General features: G+C 47.0%; 1 protein-coding gene across 3 annotated transcripts in view; it reads right to left on the bottom strand.

Annotated features, from left to right (window-relative positions):
• Positions 1–11,237: 11,237 nt before the first annotated feature.
• The window catches only part of RCAN1 (regulator of calcineurin 1), a 105,051-nt gene continuing 89,312 nt past the window's right edge, over positions 11,238–26,976 (bottom strand). Inside the window, exons 1-4 of one of the 3 annotated variants that reach the window (XM_012657393.1) lie at positions 20,549–20,897; positions 17,772–17,945; positions 15,811–15,970; positions 11,238–13,018 (exon numbers count right to left, since the gene is read on the bottom strand). In XM_012657393.1, coding sequence (XP_012512847.1) covers positions 12,846–13,018; positions 15,811–15,970; positions 17,772–17,945; positions 20,549–20,635 — 594 coding nt within the window. In that variant the 5' untranslated portion in view covers positions 20,636–20,897 and the 3' untranslated portion in view covers positions 11,238–12,845. Of the gene's footprint in view, positions 13,019–15,810; positions 15,971–17,771; positions 17,946–20,309; positions 20,526–20,548; positions 20,898–26,976 lie in introns of those variants that run through there. The other 2 variants (XM_012657394.1, XM_012657392.1) reach the window with 2 other exon arrangements.

Here is a 26,976-nt window from a genome sequence, read left to right as displayed (position 1 = left end):
CCCAGCTCTTCAAGCTGGGCCCTACAGACCCTAAGGGAACAACCTTTCAGAGAATTACTGGGTTTCTAGACCGATCATGTCTTTGAAACGTTTTATTGTCCCTCAGTGATTTCTTGCTCTAGCTTGACCCTGCTGGCCTGACAGATTGTGCAGATCACACTGTGAACACAGCCAGGGAGTGTGGAGCATGAGGATCGGCCTATCCTGGCAATGCCAGGGCAAGCCAGGCCCAGGTCTTCATATTTGGACACAATGTCTCCACTGAGAAACCACCACTGTGAAGTACACTATGCTCTAGGTTCCACTACCCACACAGACACAGCTTGGTATTGTTTGGGGAGATCTACCTCTACGAAGGGTTAAAGAAAAAGAATTGAGTTGGGTTGTAAGCAATTCTTCCAACAAATATTTATTGAGTGACTGTTTCATTCCAAGCCTTCTGTTAGGTGCTGAGAAATCGGAGGCAAATAAGTTGAGCCTGTTGGCAAATGGTTGGCCACACAGGCAGGAAAGCCAACCATCGCCGTCTAGTTCAGTGTGGTGAGTCGTGCTGGACAATGCGGTGGCTTTGCCGGAGTCCAGAGTAGGGACGTGCAGTTCTGCTTGGTGGGACTGGAGAGTGTTAGGCAAGTCTTCCCCAAGGACATGCTGCTCGAGAAGGGTCCTGGAGAATGACTCAAAGCTGGGGAGTCGGAGGAAGGCATTGCAGGTGAAGATGATGGGACACAGAGTTGAAGACTTGATGCTTTCGAAAGTTCGCTCTGACAGTAGTGTGGAGAACAGATTGGGGAGGCCCTGCTCATAATGAAGTGAGAAATGGTGAGGGGCTGAATTAAGAAAGGGGCCCTAGGGATGGAGCATAGGGGGCATCAGAAGAGAGAATGACCAGGACTTGAGAGTGATTGAAGTGGGGGACAGGGACACAGAGGACACCTTCCACGGCCCTAGCTTGAGTCACTGCATTGTGGATAGGGATGCCTATCACTGAGACCAGGAAACATGCAAAGGACATGTGCTCAGCTGGACACGCTATCCTGGAGTTCCTGAGAGAAGGCAGAGTGGAAGAGTGTGGAGTGAAAAGGGCCCGAGACCAATAAGCTCATAAGGATGTCTGTCCACAAGAAGTAAAGCACGTCTCTAATGGTGACAACTAACCACACATCTGCATGCGTGCTGGCCTCCAGTATCTTTATTGGGGGATTATATGATGGCTTAAGGATGGAGTACCCCAAATCTCCCTAGCATAGGAGAGGACCCAGAGGAAAGAGATGACACTTTGAGCAGGTCATGCTTGGCTTACTACAATGGCTTCGCCTTAAAACACCACAGCATCATAAACAAGGTGAGTGGTGAGAGATTCCCTGTGACTCAGCACAGAAGCATCCTTCTGAAAAAGCCCAAAGACATCTACTCAAGCTTTAACAACAGTCTTAGAGCAAGGTCTGAGCATGACAACACCACTGCCTGGAACTGCATGCCATCTTTCTTCGGAGGCACACAAGGAGCTTAACACGTGATTGCAGGGCCAGGTTAGCTAATCTGTTTAACTCATGCTGTTGATGTTTCTGGAAGAACATCTATGAGGTGACGCTCTCTCGAAAGGCTTCAGAATAATAGAGCATTATGACAGAGATGTGATTTTTTAAAAATAGAAAATATGCAAAAAGTGAGGAAGCAGTCACTGGACAGCTTTATAAAAATATCCATCCACAGAAGTGAATAGAAATGACATAACATGTAATAACACAACTGGAGGTCTCTCTTCATCCTTTCTTATTCATGTGTTCACCCAAGTGTTCTCCTTGCACATAGAATTAGGTGATTTTTCTGACTGCAACACTATAGGCTGGAGTGTTGTGCTTCACTAATGGCACAAACATTAGATGAGAAAAGATTTAAATTGGTGTTTAAATTATCTACTAAGATAACAAATCACCCCAAAACTCAGTGGCTGAAAACAACCACCATGGTTTTCTCTCATACTGCCCTGTGGATTGACAGGGTTTAGCTGACGGTTCCTCTGATCTATGAGGTCAGCTGGGGCTTCATTTTGCTAGAACATTCCAAGATGGCTTCTTCACTCATGTGTCTGCTCTCTTGGTGCCCCTCCCTGTGCCTTTCTCTCCATGGAGGGCTCTTATCCCTCAGGTCTGTCTGAGTGGCGGCCTCTCCCCAGAAGGAGGTTGGATTCCTTACAGCTGGCTGCCAGGGGTACAGAAACAGGTGCTGCCTGGCCTTCTCGGGTCTAGAGCGGGCCCGGCGTCACTTCCACCATGTTCTGTGGGCTAAATGGAGTCTAGAGCCAACCTAGACTCAACATGGGAGTGGACATCACCGGGTCACCCATGCTGCCAGGTATGGCTCCCTGGAAGGAATCTTTGCGCACTGGTGACCACAGCCCTGAGTGCCTGAGAGGCTGTGTGGCGTGGTGGTTAGAGCAACAGCTCTGGAGTCAGACAAACGGGTTGAAATTTTATCTCAATCGCTTCCTGGCTGTGTGACCTTGAGCAAGTTACTTTACATTCTGTGCCTCAGTTTCCCCAAATGTACAACATGGGCAAGAATGCCTATCTTATAGAGGTCGTTGTGCAGATTAAATAGGACAGAAGGTACATGGAGGGTTTGGTCAAGTGCCTGACACAGTGAACGGAAGCCATAGATTTGTGGTAGGTGGTTTGTAGGCGTCTTTGCTGGGCACAAGCGCCCCTCAGAGAAGATCTAAGAAGAAACCTCAAGGAGAGAGAAGTCTTTGTAGTTTATCTGAATTTCAAGACACCTTACCCAATTCACACAGCATTTTTGAAAATCAGACTGCTAGTTATGTTTTACCTCTGAAAGAAATTCATGAAACCACAGAAAGCCCTCACCCCTCACTGAGAGGTGAGGGACATCGTTATCACAGCAGAAGCAAAGCAAATCATCTGCAGCCATGAGGGGAAGGAAGCTTGCTAGACACGCCTTCACCCTCTGCATTCCTCCACGAGTGGGCCACCAGCCCCGTTGGAGGGACCGAGCAGAAACAGACGTGGAGGGCGCCAAGGTCAGCCCCTTGGGGGCCGTGTGCCCGGTGTTGGTAAAACATTCTAAATCAAGTGGCATTAATACCACCTGCATGCGGATGCCCCAAGTTTGTTTCTCCAGCTCAGAGCTCTCCTTGGAACTTTAGACACATATCTACCCACCTACTTTACCTCCCCTTGGGTGTCTAGGAGGTGTCACCAACTTAGCATGCCCCAAGCCAGACCCCTGTAGGACAGGCAGCTACTGACGTGGCCCCAGTGAGCTGCCTTCTGCTGTCATGCCCTTGTGCCATCTCCTCCCCCTGACTGTGGGCTGGACCTGGGACTTACTGAGAAGAGTCGAACATGTGATAGAACACGTGATGGAAGTTACTTCCATGATTGGGTCATGAAAGACCGTCACGTGCCCCTTGCCCGTATTCTCTCTCTGGCTCTCACAGAGACAGGGAATGGAGGGTCCCCTCCGGAGAACAGAGGAATCTGCCTCACTGGAGCCTTGAGGTGACCGGGGCCCTGGTCAACACCCTCAGTGCAGCCTTGTGAGAGACCCAGGGCAGCCTCTCGATGGCAGTCTCATGGGGGACTCCCGGGGGAACTGTGCCCCAAGTCCTGACCCACAGAACTGTGAGATAATAAATGTGTATTATTGTAAGCCACTAAATTTGGGGCTAGTTACACAGCAGTAGGCAGCTAAGATACCCTCTGAACCTGTTTCTCCGCTAGTCTCCTGCATTTTGGTAAATGGCATTATCATTCATCCAGGTGTTTAAGCCAAAATCCCAGCAGTCATTCCTGATTACTTTCTTTTATAAAACCAGTTCCACCCTTCCCCCCAATCCTGATGCACACACGAGGTGTCCGACAGCAAAGTCATACCCTCCTCTCAAGTATGTCTTGAGTCTGACTTGTCATCTCCACTCCTTCCACCCTAGCCCTGATCATGTCACCTCTCACCTGAATTTCACTCCCACAGCCTCTCCTTGTTCATTCTGTTCCTGAGTGCAACACCTGTGTGGCCCTGCATGGTGTGTGGTGTCCCCTCCCAGGGCCGGGAGTGTATGTTACTGACTAATAAACAGCTGTGGGTCTCATCTGTCTGGAGTTGTGTGTTGTGTTCAGCTTCCCCAGAACCCTGGGGCAGGAATCCCTTCCTCTCCAACGGGGTGAGCAGGGGGTGATTAACACAGATGACAGAAGCAAGGTTTGGGACAACACAAGGAAGAGGCCACGAGCCAAGGAATGTCGGTGTCCTCTAGGAGTTGAGAAGGGCAGGGAAACGAATTCCCCTAGATTCTCCAGAGGGAACACAGCCTGCTGCCACCTCGATTTTAGACTCCTGACCTCCAGAACTGTAAGGTAATAAATTCATGTTGTTTCAAGACACCAGGTTTGTGGTAATTTGTTACAGCAGCCATGGGAAACAAACATATCTTATTTACCTTCTTCACGGAATCTACCGCTACCTGACATTATTTATTTATAGATTTTCTGTCTAACTCCTCCTACTAATCCCCATGAGGCTGGGCGCTGTGTCAGCTCTTTTCATTAGCTTATCTCCAGCTCTGTGAGCAGTTCCCTGCACATCTGGATGCTCTATACATTTTTGACGGAGTATTTAATGAAACACTGCAATATTTTGGCAGTCTATGTGTGGTACTGTCCGTGCATCTACTCTTCCACCAGTTCAAATAATGACGGGAAGCCTGATTTTTAAAATCACAGCAACTTTCTTTTGAATATTTTACAATAATCAAAGAGTATCCTACTTTTTTAAAAAAAAAGTTCAACAAACAAACAAATAAAAATAAAAACAAAACTCGCCCCAATTCATAGGTGTATCTTTTTGTAAAATTGCTTAGGAAAGAGATTACTAAAATATATTCCTAAGTACATTCATTAAAAAGCAGACAAAAAAGCCCATGTTTAAATCAACATGGCCTAAAACATGAAGTCCAGGGATCATTTGAGGAGAGCTCAGGGCCATTCGGGCCAAGGGCTCCCAGGGGCACACAACTGCCCCAGAGGTGCCGGTCTCGGGCTGGCTGTGTGTCCCTGTGACCTTGGCCCGATGAGAGGCCACACTTCCCCTTTGAGATTTCACTTTGAGATTTCCCCCTTGAAATTTCTATGGCCACTTAGCTAATTGCCTGGAAGTTTTATACAACACGAATTTATCAGCTCAGTTTCCTTGGGTCAGAAGTGCAGGTATGGGCTGCTGGGTCTTCTGTTCAGGGTCTCGCCAGACTGAAACCAAGGTGGCAGCCGGAACTATCATCTCATCTGAGGCTCTTTCAAATTCATGTAGCTGTTATTAGAATCCATTTCCTTGCAGTTGTGGGACTGAAGTCACCTTTTCCTTGCTGGCTGCTGGCTGGGGACTGCTCTCCCCTCCTAGAGGCCACCATCACGGCCTGGCCACGTGGCCCCTCGCTGTCCAGGCCAGCAGGGGAGCATCTGCTGCCGCTTCAGGTGTCCTCTAAGGGCCGCCTGGTCAGGCCCTCAGGATAATCTTCCTTCGGAGGAGCTCCAAGTCGACTGAGTAGGGGTCTTAATTACATCCGTGAAACCCCTTTTGCCACAGAACGTGATCCCGGGCGTGCTAGCCCATCAGTCAGAGGTCCTGCCGCACCCAAGGGGTTTATTCAGGGCCTGTTCACCTGGGCATGGGGGCGGGAATGTTGGGGGCCCTCACAGCCCCCAGGCCGAGTCACAACTTCATTCCTGCCAATCCTGCCCCCTCCAGCCTGGGGACACAGCCTCCTGCAGGACTTCAGCTGAGCCCGTGGAATGCTCTGGTGCCGGGTGATGAAGGAACTATCTTGTCTCTTCAGGCCAGGGACGCCCACCTGTAGAGCCCCTCACCTTCTCCCATGCAGCCCCGCATGCCCCGCCCAGGTCACCTTCCACCCTCCTCTCTGTCACCTCCTCCAGCCACGCGGCCTCCTCTCTCTGCCCAGACGATGCCGGCCACTTGCCTGCCTGGCGGCCTCTCTTCTTTTCCCTCTGCCCAGAACTCTCTTCCAGATACCAGAGACACTCCAGGCTCTCTTTCTCACTTCCTTCAAGGCTCACTCAAAAATCTCTTTCCAGGTGAGGCTTCCCCTGCCATCCTCCTTATAACCTCAGCCTCCCCCGGGGCCACCTCCCACCCCTCTGCCTCCTTGCTCTCCTCGGCTCTCTCTGGGCAGGCTCAGCTCCATGTGGGCAGGAGGGGGCGCTGCTGCCCTTGGCTGGTGGGCGGCCACTGGCAGTGCTGCTCACCTTCCTTGATCTCCAGCCCTCTCCCGGCTGTCAGGACCCTGGCACTGGGAGGAGGCAGGCCCTGCTGTGGCCAGGTCTCCTCTCTCCCTCCTGCCCTGGGTCTCCGCAGGGCAGTCAGGCCCTGCCTAGGTGGGTGGCAGAGGCCTGGAGAGTGGGCATCATGGTCAGGGGCAGCCCCTTTCTCTCCCCCCTTTCTCCTTCCCGCAGGCCTCCTCCCGCACCTGTGGGGCTCACACCATCGCAGGTTCTGCCCTTCAGGTGGTCTTAGAAACTTGTCTGAACTTTTCCTGATTATGCGTCTCGTCTCTTCCTCCTGAGCACAGCTCCCTGGGGTGGGCTCCAGGCCACACTGTCCTACGCCCTTCAGGACAAGCTGAGGGGCTTGTCTGCTTGGTGATTGCTATGGTTTGAATGTGTCCCCCAAAAGCACGTGTTAGAAAGTTAACCCCCAATGCAACAGTGTTGAGAGGTGGGTTCTAACTCTTTGAGGTGCTAAGGTCAGGAGGGCTCCACCCCCATGAGGAATCAATGCAGATTATAAAGGGCTGAGGCTGTGAGTTCTCCTCTCTCTCTCCCCCACCCCCCATGTGATGCTTCCACCGTGTTATGATGCAGTCAGAAGGGCCCTTACCAGACGTGGCCCCTCGTTCTTGGACTTCCCAGTCTCCAGAGCCACAAGCCAAAAACACTTGATTCATTATAAATTACCCAGTGTGGAGTATTCTGTTACAGGAGCATGAAACAACAAGACAGTGGTGTCCCAGCCCCTCTTGCGTGACAGTCAGCTCACAGGCGCCTGCAGGTGAGGCCCTGACACCCTGCACAGCAGCAGTTTGAGGTCTGACCTGCTGGGTCAGCGCTACCCCTACCCTGCATCACTGTCCCCCCTTCTACACCCACTCCCCCCCTCCATGAACTTCTGCAGCTGGAAGAAGTTGCGAGAGGACTTCAAACACGCTTGGGCTGAGCTTAGAGCAAAGCATGCCCCTCAAGGTGCCCTTGCCGCACGGCTTACCCATGGGGTAAGTGCCCTTACCACTGCTGAGTCCATGTGGCATGGCCAGGCTGGGCACAGGGCCTTTCTCATGCTCCAGGTGCCTGCAATGTTGGTCTATGCTGTAACTTCCTTCCTGAGAAGAAATTCAGTAGTTTCTAGTACTCAGGGCCCAAAGCAAAGGCCTACAAATCACCATCCATGCTTCTTTCAGTATTTTATGTACAGTCGTTCCTTGGTATCCGCAGGGATTGGCTCCAGGACCCCTGGAGGAGACCAAAATCCACATACGCTCAGGTCCCTTATAGAAAATGGCACAGTACTTGCACGTAACCTACGTATATCGTCCAACCGTAGGTGATGACTTAAATCATTTCTGGAATACTTGCAATACCTAATACAATGTAAACGCTATGAAAGTGCTTGTTATACTGTCTTGTTTTTAAAATTTGTGTTATTTTTTATTGTCGTATTATTTTTTATTTTACTTATTTATTTTCGAATATAATATTTTCAATCTGTGGTTGGTCGAATCCACAGACTCAGAACACTTGGATGTGGAGCGACGACAGTACATCTGTGTATTGTTTTTGAAGCAGTAACGTATCGGTTCTGAACATACAAGAAGTTAGCCGTATATTAAACTTTAAGGAAGTAAAAATGATACAAGTCGATTTTTAAATTCAACGAATTGTCACAGACATATATCAATGTCTTTCAGAAAATATTAATTAAAATGTTCACACTCTAATTTGAGATGCTGCTTTGCTTTGCTGTATAATACTGTTTTAGGAATGTTATCAAGGCGTTATATGCTTGAATAATGTTTTTTAAAGGATATGATGATAATTAAGATCTTCCCCCCAATTTTTCCCGTTGGCCAAGATTTAATGTTTTTGTCTTTATCCTGATTTTTAAATCAAATCAGCTGTACTGAGGCATGCTTCACATAAGACACAATGCACCCACTGTAGGTACATAGTTTGATGGGCTTTTGACAAATGTCTACACCTGTGCTACTACCGCTGCGTCCTCACTGCGACTGGTCCTGTGCTGCTCAGTCGGACACGGGACGTCTCCATCACCCTGAAACGTTCTTTCCTGACCCTTCCCAGGCACACCCTCTAGCCAGTCACCCCATATTGAGAAAAAAGTTTTTAAAACAAAGGGTTTTTGTTCTTTTCTTATCGATTACCCTACCCCAACCTAACCATGTCTCTTTCTTTCTCTCTTTCATTCCTGTTGCGCCACCAGCCTGACAATTTGTTGGATGAAAGCACCGAGCTGCTGCCTGGCTCTACTGACTAGGGAGAGGGAACATGCCTCGTTATTTTTCTCTTCTTTCTCGGTGTCTGCTCACTCCTCTGCCTCCAGAATCCCACCCGCTCATCCACCCACCCATGCAATCATTTGGATGGCCACTACGAGCCACCGGTTACCAGGAATCCCACTTCCACACAACTTATGTTTTGATAGGAAAGACAAATAATGTAACAATTATGCTAGAAAGACAATATATATTACAGTAGGGAAGAATGGGGCCAACAGGAGTAGCTGGGGAAGAGATGTTACTGAGGGAGACCTGAAGAACAAATAAAGAGCCAGGTCATTATCGCAGCCGTGCTCATTGAGTGCCGTGGGCTGGGCACAGACGTGGGCCGGCTCTCATGGGGTGCACATTGTTGTGGGGGAGGCCGGGATGGGGCAGCGAGATGATTTTCTAGGTGGAGGGAACATTTGAAATGGCACATAGGGAAGAGAGAGGGTGACTTTCAGAAACACTGAAAGTTCCACCTGGCCAGAGTACAGGTGTCAGCTGGGCGGGGCCTGGCTTGAAAGAGGGACCTGAGCCGCGGCCATCGCATCCACAGGGCACCCAGCTGCTGTGCAGCCTGGCTAAGCCCTCATCAGAACCCTGAAAGGGGAGGACTGCCGAAGGCAGGCAGCACATCCCAATCACTTACTTGCCAATGATTTCCTTCTGTCTTTCATAAACGTAGCCATGATTGAAACGACCTTTCACGAACAGCAGGGAAGCCCTGCTGAAAAAAATGAGGTATGTGAGAAGACGATGTATGTACCTGATTGCCGTGTAACTTTTGCTGAGTCGCAGAGTGAGCATTTCAGATGTGGATTAAAGATGGCCAAGGGGGCAGTGTACTTAAAAAAGATCCCCTCCATGTCCTACTTCAGAGAAGCAGGGAGGAAGGAATATTTGTCATTCATAGTCTACCTTCTTCCCAGATAATTTTAAGGTAAATTATTTATGCAGTTTCCATCTGAATTGTTGACCTTTTGATGAACGCTACTGGATATGCACCTATTTATTCCACTGAGGCAAACATTCCGTAGCGTTCCGCACGCGCTGTAATGTCTGACATTCTCCAGCTGCCCATTCACTCTGGGTTGTAACATGCCCATACAGGGCATTTAATCTTCTGCAATTTGATATTTGAGAAAATCTATCGACTTTGTAGTGAGTTCTGTACTTTCACCTAAAATTAAAGCTCTCTGAAAACCCAAACCTCCTGTGGGCTCTCATTCACACAATATTCTAGAAATGTAAAATCCTAAATGCTTGCTGACTTTAAATCAATGTTTCTAACCCGCGTTAAACAGCTGCCTGAATTGCTCTGCTCATGGACGTCTTTTCACTTTGACTCAGCGTTCATTGAGGGGCTGATTTTCTTTGCTTGGTTGGCCCCAAGCTACTTACCATCAGATCAGTAATATATTCCATCAAAATTGATTTAAGAAATACTTTCAATCGATGGCAGAGAGTGTGTTCTTCATGATTCCACCGGTTTTGTGTTTGTTGTTTTGCATTTCACTGAGCCCCTCTCAGACAAAGCAATGTGTTGGTCCTGGGCACGTTCATGATTTAGTGCCTTTCAAATCCATCGGCCTGGGAACCAATAACTTCATGCACTATTGGTTTCAGAATTTCAGCTGAGGCTGCCACAGAGCTACTCAGAAGAGATCTTCTGTCCTGAGTGAGGATGTCCATCAACTTGTATTTTTGACTCTAAGGTTTGTTGGCTTCACCAGCAGTGAGACCCCTGACTTCCCCCCCAGTTATGTAAGAGAACCTGCTGGTAATCTGAACTAACTGACAGCATCCAGGGTTATTTATGGACTAGGATCCTGGGCCAGCACACATCTCAGTCCAGTACTCCTGGTTATTTGAAATGTAGATAAATGACAGCCTCACCTCCCAAATCTACTTGGAAATATTTCCCTCGTATCCCTAGGTGCTCAATGTGTGAATCTGCTCAGTAATCAGAATTGAGCGGCTTGAGTGAAGTGTGGATTTTCCATCAGGCTTAAACCTCGAACACTTATGGCTTTAAAATATATAAATGCTCTTGGGAAATGACTGGATGATACTTCTCATAAATGGGAAAAAAAAAGTAGTACATGAATTTTCATGGAGAAATGCCTAATGTTAATCGTGAGCAAGATGAATGTCATTTGCTAGATTTCAGCAAATAACTGCTGGGTTATTTAGGCCTCTGTGGGCTGGTCCAGGAAGGTCACCACCATTTAAGAGTTCCAGGGAAAAGGCTGCCAGAGATTCAAACAGAAGGCTCAGAATCTTCTGAACATAACTGGACTTTATAACTTAGTACCTTCCATGGACATCTTTTCTAACAGAAAGGAAAACTTCTCAAATTATCGAAAACACTGTTGTTTAGTGGAGGTGCTGGTGAATGGGGCTTTCATCATAGTATCATCTACCTGTACAAAGGAAATACTCGAACTTCTGGTTTTGGTTTTATCCATTTTCCCCTTTTCTAAGTGATATATTGTTAGTGCAGTGCACCTTCCTTCTGTGAACCACAGCACAGAATTAGAAGTTTCTAAGCTCAAACTGACAAAGGAACGTGACTTCCTGAGCCTGAAGAATTCAAAAGGGTCACAGATTAACCCCAGGAGTAAAATGATGAGCAAATAACTTTTCCGTAAAGAGCATATTGTGCTGATTTATTATAGAATGCAGTTAAAAAAAATATTTTGAGGTTAGCCTCTCCAGTTTAAAAGCACTTAACTAGAAACACTTGAACAGCTATGCAATGGTCTCTCCCTTACCGGCTCCCTCTTACCAAGCACTGTAAACAGGGTTTTGAGAACATTCAATCCATTTCTTGATATGAACAATCAAAGAATTTAATGCAAACATATTTGCTTCTCAAAGAAAACCATCTTTCAAATTTCCAAAGCATGCATTGTTACTTGGCGTTAGGTATTTCAAAATGACAAACTTTGTTATGGTATTGTAAGGCCAAAATATAATACCTATTTACCAGAAGACATACACATTACGACTAGAAAAAAATTACAAATGTTAACCTAGGGTAACAATTCCATCAGGAATTAATGGGGAAAGGCACTGCATCCCTCTCATATCACCACAGAGCTACTATCCACTTTACATGCTTTGACTTCAAGTCCTGTTAAACATGTGAACAGCGTGTTCTACAACATATGATTCACAGGTAGGTTAACACATCTTACACTATTCTTCCACCGCCATGTTTTTCACCCAAGTGTATAACAGGTATGAATATATGTTATCAGCTTTATTTACAAGTTTATCTTGATGTCTTAGTGGGGTAAAAAAATCAACTATCTCAACCAACAGTTCCCCAAAAGGTTTTTTGGCTATGATTCATGTATATAAACCACCACAGGAAAGAAGTAACGGAAACCCAATGTCCAACCCCAAACACCTAAACTAAAATTTCTCACTCACTAAAAGTTGGCAGTGAAACTGCTATTCTCTGAATTGCATAAGCTAAACTCTACGTAGGAACTTCAGATCAACTTTTTTTTTTTTTTTTTTTGCAAAAGCACAAGTTACATGTTGCACTGGATAGGGTGCTGAATGGATGTGTTTCAGGTGGAATTCCACGTGTGAGTGCTGTTGCAAAGAGAGTTGACAATCTGGATGGAAAGGTGATACGTTTTCCAAATGCTTTCCTAGCTTCCCAAAAGATGTAAAACAACAGGGGTGTAACTTTATATACGAACAAAGGTTAGTCTCCAAAATCAGTAACATACATGCACAAACATTAGAACATGAGGGAAGAAATGAAACACTACAATTTCCACATTGCATTGTTGTCGTTTCCACAACCTTTCTGCACTAGGTGGCTTTGTGTGGTGCCTCTTCCCATCAGTAGAGAGTCAACCCTGAAGGCTGGTCAGAAATGGAAAGGTCTCCCCGGACCCACTGATCAACCTGCCCTTGGCAAAAACAGAACCTACCAGAAAAGAACAAGTACAAAACACTACTGTTAACGGTTTTCTCAAGACGGTCCCAAATGTCCTTGTGCGATCACCACAAACTCAGTGATTGGCCCAAGACATTCTCGGGGGCCATGAACATTGACTGATGTGCAGCATCAGAACAAGGAAACAAAGCCTTGATTCTCTTCTGAGCAACATGAACTGGAATTTCTGCCACACAATCACAGCTGCCACCTCCAAAGTCGTGACCGGCCACTTCCACAGTAAAAGATTCCTCCCCGTGAGTACGATTTGGAATGCTCCCTCGTCCGTGCGCCGGCTCAGCTCAGGTGGATTGGCGTGTACTCCGGCCTCCTGGTCTGGATGATTTTTGGCTTGGGTCTCTTCATCCTCTCCACCTCCTCCTCTTCCTCCTTCTCTTCGTCGCTCTCGCACACGTGGACCACCACGCTGGGTGTGGTGTCGGTCGCTGCGTGCAACTCATACTTTTCCCCTGGGGAAAGGAAAGAGTTTTGGGGTAACTCGGGCAAGCCCTTGGGAGTCGAAAGCAAGCTTATATGGAGAGCACTGAGGGCTGCGAACACTCAGCAGGGCTGGGAGACACAGCCGGAGAGTTTTGGCTTTGTGTTTCTTTGCTGCCTCATTCCGAAAAAGATATATTTCCATCGTGTCTGACTCTGCTTCCAGTCAAACACTTGGGAGTCAGACAGGCATATGGAAGTTACGGAAGGAATGTACTTTTATGGTTACACTTATCATGTCTCCCAGGCGTCCTAACTCCCAGAGGACTCCCCCTCTGCCAGCGCTTCCCCAAGTGTGGTGTGAGAAACGCCGGTTCAGTAAAAAGACATTGTAGGAATAAACACATCTGGAAACAGACACCCTGAGGCTCCCACCGTGGGTCACGGTGCACACCAGTGAACACAAGCTGCCCGGAGGCCCTGACACACACTCGGGGTGGCCACACTGAACCAGGTGCTCCAAAATCATTTCTGACCACCTTTTTCTTACAACCACCACCAGCCCCCAGAACCAGGAGAGCCCCGACGTTCCGTGTCAGCCTGGCTCCCACCAGGTTCAGTCAAGCTCAGGCCGTTCTGGTCCAGCAGGGGTGGGGTGAACGTTCTGCAGCTGAAGAGCCTGGCAATGCTGAACGAAGGAGCTGGGGCATCCCCTTAGGGTGCCCGCCTGCCGCAGGAAGAGCCTGTATCTTGGTGCTCACGGGAGGCAGTGTGGCAGTGGCCAACACGTGGGCCTTAAGCCCAACCCTTAGTACCTGGGGCTCACGGGAACTTTATTCTGCCACTCTGTGCACGCAAGTCTCCTCCTCTGTAAAACAGGACGGCAAAAGCATCCACCTTGTGGAGATAACACATGAAGCACTTAGTTCCCGGCTCCCAGAAACTTGCCTGCTAAGTGTTACCTAGAATTATGTTCCAGAATGGAAGTTGAATTTCACTGGTGGAATGCTGGGAGTTGCAGAAACTAACAGGGGTGGGAGGTTTGCTTTGCTTGCTCCACCCTAGGCTGGCCTGGGGTGAGTTTTCCTCCAGGGCTTGGTACCCAGGATTTCTCTGCTGCTCTGGGTGGGCGAGGAGGCCCCTCTCCCCCCACTGTATGCCTGGTTGATTTCCAACGGAAAGAGCAGCTCAGCAGGGCTTCCAGCCTCCAGGCCACCGGCTACTCCTCTAAACCCCAAAGGAACTTTTACTCACAAAGAAGGTGGTAGCTTCATCTCAATCCCACACTGGGGGACTGGAATGTTAGTGTAATTGCATTTGAAAAGCTAAAGGTGCCTCTGCTCTCTCACACAGGGACGTCAGACAAGACAGGCCAGACCAGATCATTGCACACCAGTGGTTAACAGCCTCTTTACAAACCCTTATCTACCTACCAATCAACCCAAATCTAGAAAGCTCAGGGTTTAGGAGATTTTTGCAAAAGTCTTTGCAATCCTGTTGTCTGAAAAGCACAGCCGAAATATGAAATATCGCTCAAGTTCATTGTTAAGCGAACCGGGGCAAACTAATTTTATGTCTATTTTCTAAAAAGGCTTCTCCAACAAGCCTTCTGGAAAGGGAGTGGTAGATTCTGGAGTGTGAAAATTTTTTATTAACAGCACCTCTTGCCTCTGGAAGAGCCGGACACCCCTCCCTAGGTGGAGATCCCATTTCCTATCCCTGTAACCTCCCCCTTCGGCTTTGCTTGTGCCCCTGGCCCAGAGCTGCTGTGGGGGCCACAGGCTTCCTCCAACTGGTCTTTTTCCATCTTGACCTTCACGCCACGATTAGCAGTAGGTAAGGCGAGCCTCACTTTATATCACACAGTGAATTTCCGTTTGGGCAATGTTTGCAGAAATGTAATCTTTTCAGTGTGAAACTGCTGATGGTCCCAGAAAATAAAACCTTCAGCCCAAAGGGACATCGGATTGCTGGCTACGGAGAGCCCAGGCCCTGACGGGCTCAGCGTTTATGTGACTCACCCCATCGACAGGGCAGGAGGGGCTCACACCTCTTCACCCCAGGAGCCTCCCTCCCTCCTGCCTCCTCCTGTCCAGCAGACAGGACAGGAACCGCCATTTTATGGTTTTCAAAAAGCACATGTTGAGTGCTGACTGTGGACAGGTGCTGTGTGAAGTGCTTTTGCTCCAGGATGATCCACTGCTCACAGTTCCACGGGGTGAGGCCCCTGTGATGGACAAGGGGCTCGAGGCACCTGTGTCCCTTCAGAGGACAGGAACCTCCTTTTTTTTGGGCCGGCTCCGCAGGGGAGCACCCCTATGGGGCCACAAGGTAGGGTACGCACGACTGGGGCTCCTTCCTCCCTGTGATCTCTGGTTCTCCTTCGCCATTAAAAAGGCGAAATTACTTTTACTAAAAATGAAATTTCCAAAGGGGGGTTCTGTTTGCCTTTTCCAAGTCCAATCGCTCATCCTCGCTGGGAGCGACAGGACTGGGGCCGGGCTCCAGCCACCCATGCAGGCTGTGCTCCGTGGGTGTGGGGCGAGCTTCCTGTGACACCCTGCTGGGTGACCCTGCTGGGGCCACAGAACAGGGGCCGGTGACCAGCTCCAGTCTGTGATGCTGCAGGCAGTCCTGAGAGGCAGGCAGGCATGCTGTCAGCACGAGTGACAGGGACACAGAAGAATGCAAGGAGAGAGTTCACAAAACACAACTGCACGGGCTCACAGGAGAGCTAAAAGGGGCCCGGGGGATGTTGCTCCCCTACGCAGGTGAGCACCCCTATCTCTCCCCACCTTCCTCTCCACCTGAGGGCACTGCTTACCTGGCCCCAGCTTGGAGATAGCATATAAAAGATCATAGTTTATGACTGGAGTAGCATCTTCCACTTGTTTCCAACCAACCGGTGGAGAGGCGGGAGGAGAGATCAGAAACTGCTTGTCTGGATTTGGCGGAGCCAGGTGTGAGCTTCCTATGTGTAATGTCTGAGGACAGAGACAAATATAGGTCACTGGCTGGGAAGGAAGAACTGCGGCAAGACAACAGCATCCAATGGCAGCTGACGGGGCATAGGTGGATCAACGTCCAGGCACCAGAACAGGTGTGGTTCAGGACGACTAGGAACATGGTCTGTAAGGGGAAGGCAGACAGGTGTCTGAACTCTGGTTATGGAGCAAACATGATGCTGTCCCTCCCAGGGCTGTGGGACTGCAAGTAATTAGGCTTGACCCAGACTGTCAGAAAATCATCAGAGATGATTTTAGTATACATGGAAAAAATAAAGCCACTGTTCTCGAGGTCAGAAGGGATCTTGGAATCAGTTTTTCCCCAGCTCCTCACACCACAAAGGCAGATGCTGAAGGTCCAAAGGCAGCAGCTCTGAGACACTGCAGCAGTGCAGCTCTTCTGGGTCAAGGAACCAGGACCCCACCCGCCAGGCTCCCAGGCTCCCCCACCCAGCAGGAGACCTGCATTTCCTGCCCTCAGGGGCTCCCCGTGAGATGCCAAATGTGAGGGAGGAAAAAAAACCCCACCTTCCAGGAGATTTAAAGAAATGATAATAAGGAACAATAAACTATGATCCTAGTTTGATCTTAAACATTTCACCAGTGATTAGAGGACTGTCCAGAAAGATTTTGCATCAAAAGCTTATCAGTTTAGGTTTTCTTTGCACTGTGATACTCCATTCCCCTCAAATTTTCGTAATGAATATGCATGGCCATGGAAGTACTAACTAATTATTTCCATAAAACCTTGTCCAGTGCAGAAAGGAGTGTACTCCTGGACGAAGCTCAGGGACCCAAGGTCAAAGCCTAGCCCCATGCCTCCCAAGGCAGGATGGTGGGGGGCACCCCATCTTTCAATTTACACTTGAAGGGCCCAGCAAGTTTGCCTTGCTCACTTTGAGGAAGAAGATGCATTCTGGGCGCCTGCCATGGAGTCAGATGAGCTTTCTCCCACTGTCAGGAAGCCCCTGGACAGGGTCCGTCCTACGCCGGCAAGGGGAGGGGACTCAGAGCCTGATGGGGACTTGCTTTCCCTAGGGAGCAGCATTCTAGAAGCTCCTTTTCCCTCCTCTGACAATCTGTCAGCCTCTGTTAGGACATCAAATGGAACTTTGGGAGCTGCCTGGAAGGTGGGTCACCTGTCCTAATGTCCCTGGAGGAGGGTCGGAAGGGTGGTGGGTAGGTGAAGAAGCACACCCACTCGCGGCTCTCTCCTCCCACCATGGGCCTCTGGGGCCAGGGCCTCTGCTAACAGGAGGGTTTCTTAGCACCTGCTACCAGTCTGACTATCCCATATTTTCCTTTCAAGCCAGGCCTGGCAGCCTCATGCTGATCTGCATGGACATTTGCAGACTCCTAATTCTCTACCGAACGCCCTGGGAACCTATGTGAGCGGGAACCGCTCTAGTCTGCTCAGTCTGGAGTGGGTTTTAGCCCCAACCCCAGAGCCAATTCATGGACACCTGCTGCACAAATCTTAGGGGGCTTGAGAAGCCCACACTGCTGCACCCTACAAGCTCCCTGAATGAACAGGGAAAGCATTTCTGATCCCACCGTTATCAAGTCCAGAGCGTCAGGGGCTATTTCTGAGACTGCTTTCAAATACACTTTGGTGTCTTCCTAAAATAGCTGAGACACAGAAAATTCAGAGGATGAATTTTGCCTTTCTCAAGATGAATTCTTGGCGTTTCCGATCAATGTATAACGTTAGGTATAAGCCGCTTTAAAACAGGGTGGGAGGCAGAAGGGAGAAGCGTGCACGGCAATGCACATGACCCACCTGAGCGAAATATAACTTCATTTCCTTTCCCAGAAACTCAGTCTTGTGCAGCCGGAGTCGGGCATCTGCGGCAGATAAGGGGTTGCTGAAGTTTATTCTGACTCTTTTGAAGCTCTTAAAATACTGAAAGGTGATGTCCTTGTCATATGTCCTAAACAGGGCCTCGAATTTGGCCTGAAAAATAAAAATAAAAGTAGAAGAGGTTAAAATTTACCTGCCTATGTCCCTTAACTACATGACGTCATTACATTTCTTATTGAGGAAGTGAATTGTTAATCATTCCAAGGATTCCTAACTTCTTCCTTAGGGAAAAGCTGTTCCCCTCCTAGGGGATGATGTCCTTTTATTCCTTGTACAGGTGATTTTACCAGAAGGTAAGAAAGGATGATTTACTAAATTCATTTAATCACAAAACAATCAGCAATTCTTAAACACTTCTTATGGTAACAGAAATATTCTTTTTAAAGTAGAATGGGCATTTTCCAAAGAGGTACAATTCTTATGTCCTATGACCTTTCCCAGCGAGCCAACTCCGATCCCGCCACTTGGCTCAGGGTGACGCTGTGTCCACCAAATGTTTCTTTAGGGCTTAAAAGCATTGCAGCTAGTTTGGAAAAAAAAAACAACAAAACTTTATGGAATTGAAAATAATGAAATTAATAAAAAGTCTTGCATTGCTTAAAAGAAGTTTTTAAGAATTCCCACAATTGTTTTTATCTCAGCCTGTTATTTTTTAACTCTCTAAAATGATAGTGTTTTAAAAATTAATGTATTGCAAATGGATCCTTCTCTGCGTGCTGACTTTAATATAGGTGCACGCCTCGCTCTAGTGCTACAAGGGGTAGTGAAAACAAGGAAATGTCAGGCATTCTTAGAATGAAAAGCCTGAGCTGGGGGATTACAAGTTCAGGTTCAGGAAACAGCTCATCAGCCTCCTGGGAAAGGCTCTGAGCAGCCCCTGGCTGGGTCCTGGGGTAGGTGGCCGGAACATGAGGCCAGCGCAATTCTCAGGATTCCTCCCAGAGAGGGAGCTGGCTGGATGAAGCGTCAAGGAAGACTGCATGGGCTTCTTCTATCTGCCCTGTTTTCTGAGTCTTTTTCTCAGACAAAACTTTTACGACAGGGGCGGGACCCCATGTGAGAAGCAGATGGGCTGGCCGAGAAGAAGGGGTGACACCCAGGGCCTGGGACCTGAGCAGCTGGCCCTCTGCACAGAAGAGCAGGCAGAGCCCACTGAGTACTTCGGAAAACCCGTGGAAAGCGCAGTGTTTCTACAGCGGGAATGAGGATTTGGAGACCGTCTTCTGGAACGCTGACTGCTACAAAGCTCAGGAAGACTTGGGCAATGATGCCTGCCCCACGCGGGCTGTGGGTAGGAATGAGCCAGCCTGTCTCCACCAGGCAGGTCGTCAAGGAGGAGTTGCAACAACTCACAGCCCTGCTCTCCTTGCACTCCTTGGCTTGTCTTCAGTTTATGCAAATTTCTGTGACTTTCCCAGGAGGGGCTCCGCAGAGGCCTGGCAGCACTGTTTCATCTGGCCACCTCTGGCTTTTTTCCCTGCTTCTCTCCAGCACGGGCAAGTTTCTGGCACAATGTTGGCTGTGCAAATTTGGAATTTCACATGAGCTCATCAATAGGCACTGTGACCAAATGTGTAGTTTTGAAGTTATGATTCAGAATTTGGGAGAGATGACTTTGACGAATATTTTTAGAATTACAGGTCAGGGCTCAGGATCAAAGCAAAAGAGAACTCACATTATCTTTTAAATCTAGATTAATATTACGCCATTCTCTTACAAAATACTCTCACTTGTCCTAATAACTGATATCTAGTTATTGTAGTTGTTAGATAGCATCTGTATGTAATTAAAAAATAATGATTTTACTCATGTAAGGCTACTTTTAAATATACTGACATTGTAGTATTTTAAAAATAGAGAACGTGTTCTGCAATCAAAAACTCCGGTCCCAGCCCACAAGCATCATACACAATATGGAGTTAAATTTGATTTAAAAAAAAAAAAAAGAAACCTTCACATGTCCCAGTATGGCTTTGGGTATAAAGCAGCTGACACAAACACTACCCCCCAAACAGAACACACAGGATTCATTCGTATACGATAATATTAAAGATCAATGAGATAGCTGGGTAGCTACAGATGAAAAATCTTACATTGTAATCAAACGAAGGAGAAAAGTATAGTGATTAAAATTACTAATTATATTAATCACTATCAATGACAGCTGGTGCCCAGGAGGCACATTGATCCCACATTTAATTTATCCAGTTTTATTATTTGCTATGGCTGCATTTTCTCTAGCCAGAGAAATCTGAAAATTTAAGGACAGGCCCTTATAATTCCTTCAAACATATAAATATCTATACAATATTTATTTCCTAAGATGAACTCAAAGTATTCTCAACTCTCCCTGTAAAAGTAAAATGTTTTATTCACTGTCAGAAGAGACCTCCCTCTGAAGAGCTTACTTACAACATACACAGAGTGAAAAACACACAATGCAAAACGCTGTCTTACTAGTTAGTTGGTCCAGGAACCTGGATGTTTTCGAATGTTGAGATCTTTAAAAAGTTCTTCACAGTGAATTCCTCAGGCCACAGCTTTTAATTTTCAAGGCTCAAAATACTTTGGATTGATTTCAAAACCCCCAAACCCACTAGAGAGCCACATACCCCCAAGTATTTCAGTTAATAGTTGTCCTCATTAGCATAATGCTTTGAAAGCTCTCAAAAATCACGTTATATTAGAAGCCTTACCCTGGTTTCACTTTCGCTGAAGATATCACTGTTTGCCACACAGGCAATCAGGGAGCTAAAACTGTAGTTAAAGTTTCTAAAATGCATCTTGCTTTCTTACAGCAAAAGCACTAGAGACCCACGCAGTCAAGTCCCAAGTGAGATTCCTTTCCAAGAGGCTGTAAGTTCTTTCTTGAGCCAGCACTTATAAAGCACCAAGGGCCAGCCCCCTGGGGGGAAAAAAAAAAAAAGCTGCAGCTTCCAGAGCATCCTGTTTGGACAGCAAATTCCTGAGTCAAGTCCTGCATGCTTGCAGGCAGACAGGGACAAAGTGTAAGTTTCTACTGGAAAGAGGTGACGTCAACACCTTAGTCATTTTCCCTATGCTAATTAACTCTGCTTGGGGAGAATGGAAAAAACAGCTGAGGTTTGCTTCCCAGCTGCTTTATCAACCCTCTTGCAGCATAGTTTCCACTGGTAGTAATTCCATTCAGCCACTCAGACAACACGCTCCCCGGCTGAATGGGACAGCCCTTCTTAAGATGGAAAATGTCACAGAAGAAACAGGACGAAGGTCTGGGGCAGTAAACAGCAATTAGCCTCCAGGGAAGTTTAAGGCTTTGGGAGACCTGGAAACCAAAGTCTTGGTGAGTTGCTTGATCCTTGTAATTTCCTGAAAACCTCAATCAAAGTTTCAATATTGGGGCAGTAGAGAAAACATTTTGAAATCTGTCTTGGTCAATAAACTCTTGTTTTTAAAGAAAAAAAAGTGGGATTCATTTTGAAATGTAGGGTTTTTTTTTTCTCTCCAATTGAAATTTATTGGATAAATGTCCCAATTCCACAGTGGGATGGTGAGAAAAGATCCTAAAGTTTCATTCCTAGGAGTTTCATTTGAAAACTTTATTACTGTAATTTGAGAACTGGGAATATGCACACTTTGATCATTTTCTAAGGGATACTGAATTCAGGCAAAGACACAAAGATACTTTAGAGAATCTGGCCTTAGAAACTGAGAAAAGAAACAACATTAAGAGGTCCTGCTTAGAGACTCACAGACCAAACGTTTTAAAAAAAAACAGGAAAGGAAGAAGAAATGGAAAGAAGGTGGACTACAATTGAAAGGTAAGATGCAGGTAAGATGCCTGGTCTGAAGAGGTACACTGTGATATAAGACTGACTCCAGTGCTTCCAGGGCATTGCAACTCCAGAAAATTCTAAGCACTTAACCAGTTAAGATCCCTACGGTGATTGAGTCCGAGGTACTTCCCACTGTCTCCGATTTCATTATCACCTGAAGGCACTCAAGTGATTGGCGTTATTCTAGTTTAGGGGCACACAGGGACAGCTCTTAAGCTTCCAAAAGTTAAGTGGAGCCCTACCATTCACATTCAAAAATTAACTTCAAAGAACCATTCAAGTCAGCCAATAATTAAAAAGAATATATGCAACAGGAAAAAACAAAGCAGAGCATTTATCTTTCCAAAAAAGGAAAAGCAAAGTCTTCTTGGATGAGTGAATGTTGCTTAATTTCAATACATGGTCCCTTGCTGCCAACTGTAGAGTTATGTAAGAAACCAGTTATAGTTTGCTTTGACAAATTACGCATAACTCCCGACCCAAGATACATAGATGCATATATTCTAACAGAGTTTAGAACGCTGTGAACAGCGTGGTATGCATCAAACACCGGGGGGAAGTGGTCCTGCCGGATGGTGCTCTGAGATGGAGAGGATGTACTTGCGGGCACAGCATTTTCAGTGCAGGGAGTCTCAGCTCCTGGTCCTGTGTCCTGGGGCACATGCAGACTGTGGTGGTGGTGGTGGGACACAGGGGACACAGCACTACATTTCAATCCTCCAGAGGGGCTGGGAACCTCTCTGAAGCTCCTCGCTCCTCTCCAAACCTTTGCCTCCTTTCTCTTTCTCCTGGCATCCACCTGGGCAATTGCATTAAAGGTGATCAGAGAAGGCAACAGAGGCTAATTTTACTGTCTTCTTTTCTCAAATCATGACACAAAGCTCCAGTTCATTTTATGGGCAAGTCTGGAACATTTCTGTTCATTTTAGACAACAGCATGGGCTCACCCAAATTTACAATTTTGATTTCATTATATGGATGAAAAAAAAAAAAGAACAGTGAGGTATTTGAAGAGTATTCAACCACCTTTGCTCATAGAAATGACAGATCTTTCACCAGGCTGCCCTCAAAGCCCAACAAACGTGTAATTCGGTACCTGCCTTTAAACCGATCAGCTCCATCTGAATCAAATTCAGTGAGCCTGAGCACTTCCATTTTTAGATCAGGAATAGGAGCAGGTCAAAGTGGCGGCTGCAATTTTGTAGAAGGCTGGAATGGAGGCTTCCTGGCAAAAAATCATCGGGGTTGCAAAATGCCCCAGAGCCCTGGCCCAGAAGGGAGGGCACCTAGGATCTGCCACCTCGGGTTTCCTTGACTACAAAGCAAGAGGTGCGGAGCAGAATCGAGTTTTCATATCGTGTCATGCCGAGTAGCACGGGTCCTCAGTGGGTTTCCTGGGACACCTGTCCCCACACCGAGAGGTAAGATTGCTTTATGCTCATCTCAACTCCCCTCATCTGCTAATCTGGTAATTCTTGGTAAAAATGTCTGTTCTTTGACTGTAGGTCTAGTAAGTATACAAGAACTTGGCTTTCTAAAGGTCCTACGCAAAACAGTTTACTTTGCCAAGACTGACTTTCCCCACTGAGAATAAACATTGACCCAAAGCAAGTCTTTAAAAAGTTGACTTTCCTACTTATATAGTCCTCGTGGTTTGGGAGACAACTACATCTTGACTGTTGTTCGACAGTGGATGGAAGTGATTTCAAGAAAGCAGTGCCCACAGCAGAGTCCCATTAGAACTCTTGAAAAGCGTACTAAAAATTGCACTCAACATAGTAAAACTGAAACCAGAAGTTAAAAAAAGAAATGAAATGCTTTCTTCAAATCAAAGCTTTAGATGTTTTGCATTTCTTCCATTCCCACCATAAAAGTCACAAACAAATCTCTATAACTTGCATTTGCCTCCTCAGGCTCCGAGCAGCTAGAGCATATTTTCGTTAAGAAGTTTCTATTTTTGGTGGGGGAAAAGTAAGGTTTATGATGAATTCCATCATTCCCATTACAGCATTCCTGAAGCATAGTTAGGATGACCTCAGCACGTCCGTTACAAACCCCAAGGAGGTGACAACTGCACCAAGAATGTGCCACCTGTGAAACTTTCTACAAAATGAACAAAATGAATGTACCAAAGAGGGAAACCAAGTTCTGACTTAGATGTGCAAACCAACACAGAGCAGAGAATGAGGCAATTTGCAACAGATCTCTTGTCAAGGCAAATGACAACACACTCCATTGAGCTAACAATGGCATCAGCGCATTTATCCTGAAGGCCGATGAAACTGACATTTCATTTCAGTTTTCACTTCTAAGATGGTGGAATAGCTTTATTGCTACTTAACATTTATAGCCCTTCCCTATATAATGCGACGCATTGTTCTCCCAAACCTAAGTTACTATATAAACAATTAAAAAAAAACCCAAAACCCACACCATAAGGGCTTGCTCTCTTCCTCATCTTTGCCACGTCACAGTCTAAAAGGTGTTATAAACTGAGCAGAGTGTTCTTGTCCTCAACTTGTAAAATGGATTAATATGAAATCCAGCGTGTGGTGAGGATTGGACAGAGGGAGGCAAAGGGCCCAGCACAGTGCCTGAAACGCAGCTGGTGGCTGAAGGGTGTCAGTTGTCTTTTTGTTTCCCATTTCACTAATAATGATGCTGAGGTTCAGAGTGGCACTCTGTGTTTGAAAGAACCAGAACTCATCCTGGTCTTTTGTTTGCAGAGTCCACGCTTGTTCTAGGGAGCTACGTCTGCCTAGTGCCAGTGCGCTTTGAATATCCTAGCTTATTTCCCCGTCTCTCTGCATGGTCCAGGGCACACAGGGAGTGGAAAGTTCTGTAGGTTCTTGGTAGCGCCCTTCACTTTGCACACCACTCCAGGCGGCCCCCCGCAACGGCGATACCTTTCTAAATGAACTCATTGTGGCTGATTTCTTAGTGCTCCAACTCAGTGCGCAATTCCCACACATAAAACTCCCTGAAGCTGACCGAGTGCGATCACATTCCTCTCCTACCGTAACAACTTCAGTGACAAGCAGCCCCTCTCCAGTTTGGGCAGCCTGCTAGGAACACCTTCTTCCCACCGAGTTCAAGGCTGTCACGTGTCCTGCCAGTGCTACTCTCACCTTTATGCCCCCCACACACACTCTTCCCCCTTCTCTCCCTGGAGTCTCTGCTCTTGCCCCCCGCCCCAGATTATCCATGTTTCCTCCCCCTTATTTTCGTTCTTTTTTTAATTTGAAGATTGAGCTCAGGTATGTTGTTCTCCAGGAAGCCAACCATGACCACCCTATTAAAGAAAAAAATTATTCAGTGATGCTTGCTAAAGGCAGGCAAGGAAGACTTTATTCAGGACCATGTGACAAGTATAGGGACCACTGTGATGGGCGCTTGCAGTGGGGGAGAGAGATTGGGGGCTTACCTCCAAAAGCAGCACAGGCAAGTGGGGACTTATGCCCAAGGAGCAAGGGGTGGCTAGTGATGGAACATTACTAAGAGGAGACATCAGGGGGAAGTGGGACTCTGGCTAAACCACCCAGCAGGAGTCTTGCGGAACACAGGCCAGCACAATCAGACGTCACCCGGGGGATGGCGGCGGATGAGGAACCTGATCAGATATGGAGGGTGATCAGATCTCGAGGGTGCAGGGTTCTTGCTAAGCTGATTTAGTAGGACTCTTTTGCTAACACTGGATTTTACAAGGCAGTGCACAGGGGGGCCTAGGAGAAGGTTCAGAAGCCTGTCTGAAGTCTGGCCAAGCAAAGAATCTTTGTCACCCCAAACCCACTCCTACGCCTTCATCCAAGCTTAGTTCGGCACTCCCCAAACTTCCTCATCGGTCTGCGGCATCGTGCTCGTTTCAGTGTCAGCGTGCTGTGACTGCCTGCGAACCTGTCACCTGATTCTAAACTGCCAGGCTCCTGAAAGCTTAACCTGTGTCTTATACCACTTCATAGTCTCAGTGCCTGCCACAAAATCGTCTCTCAAAAGTGCCTATGGAAGGAACAAATCGATTTTTTTCTCCCTGTAACTGTCATTCATTGGTTCTACTTTGATCATATACAACGAAAACCAAGGCTGATTTCTTTTTGACACAAGAGTCATTCATACATTTGAGGATATATATCATCTCATGTCATGTAATTTGCATATTCATTCATTTGATCAGCAGATATTTAATTCATAGCCTTCTATTATATATTATGATTGTAGATACTATGGAAAAGAATAGACAAATGAAGTATAAACTCCACCATTGGGAAGACTATAATTTTGGATAGTTTGCCTGAATCTTACCTTCTCCATTGCAAATTCCAACCCTCCCACCTCATCAGTCTCGTTTATTTATTTAGTAAAGACAGGGTCTCGCTGTGTTGCCCAGGCTGGCCTTGAATTCCTGGGCTCACGGGATCCTCCCACCTCAGCCTCCTGAGTTGCTGGGATGACAGTTACCACATGGCACCGGAAAATCATCAGTCTTATTTAAACAGATATTTTAAAAAGCTTGGTAATAAGTTCACATGATCAAAATAACATAAAAGTCAGTAGGATTCATTGAGAAACCTCATCCTGTCCCTGTCTACTCCATTCCCACTCTGCCTGCTATGGGTAACCACATTTTTTTAAACTGATTTTTTATTATTTTGGTATTTCTCTATGCAAATAAAAGCATATGATTATATTTTCTTATTTCCTCCATTTTAAATAAATAACAGGTAACATGCTATTAAATAACCCCCACATACACACAAAACTTCAGTGACTTTCCATTGCTCCTGAGGTTGTGGGAAGCAAGCCTGGCCAGGGAAGGCATCCTTGAGAAGGTCACATGTGAGTGTGTGAGGACCCGAGGGAGGTGGGGAGTGCTGGGGAACAGCAGTTGCAAAGGCCCTGTGGCAGGAGAATCCTGGAACACTGCCGGCCAGCTAGGAAGCCCCTGCTGGCTGCCCAGGAGGAACGTGGAGAAAGTCGCTGGGAATGAGGACAGGAGAGACCTTTAGCACTGGAAGGACCCTGGCTCATCTTCTACTGAGGTGGGGGCCATCAGGGTGTGTTGAGTGGAGGAGGAACGTGGCCTGTCATGACATGATTTCCATATAGCAGAACCACTCTGGTGCCTGCGTCCAGAATGCATCAAATAGGGCAGTGAGACCTGCTCTGGCCAGATGTCCATGGCTCCCCTTGGGACACCCTCTGCTGTGCCCACTTTCTGCAGTTCCCTCAGCTGCCTCCTCCCTTGTCTCATCTCTGCCTGAAGAACTCCTATGCATCCTTCAAAGCCCATCACAAAGGCCACTCCTCCAGGA

This window comes from Propithecus coquereli, unplaced genomic scaffold (genome assembly GCF_000956105.1).
Source record: "Propithecus coquereli isolate 6110/MARCELLA unplaced genomic scaffold, Pcoq_1.0 Scaffold54, whole genome shotgun sequence".
In the NCBI taxonomy this organism is placed as follows: domain Eukaryota; kingdom Metazoa; phylum Chordata; class Mammalia; order Primates; family Indriidae; genus Propithecus; species Propithecus coquereli.
The sequence above is the reverse complement of the archived record's forward strand: the minus strand, read 5'-3'. Positions and strand labels throughout refer to the sequence as shown.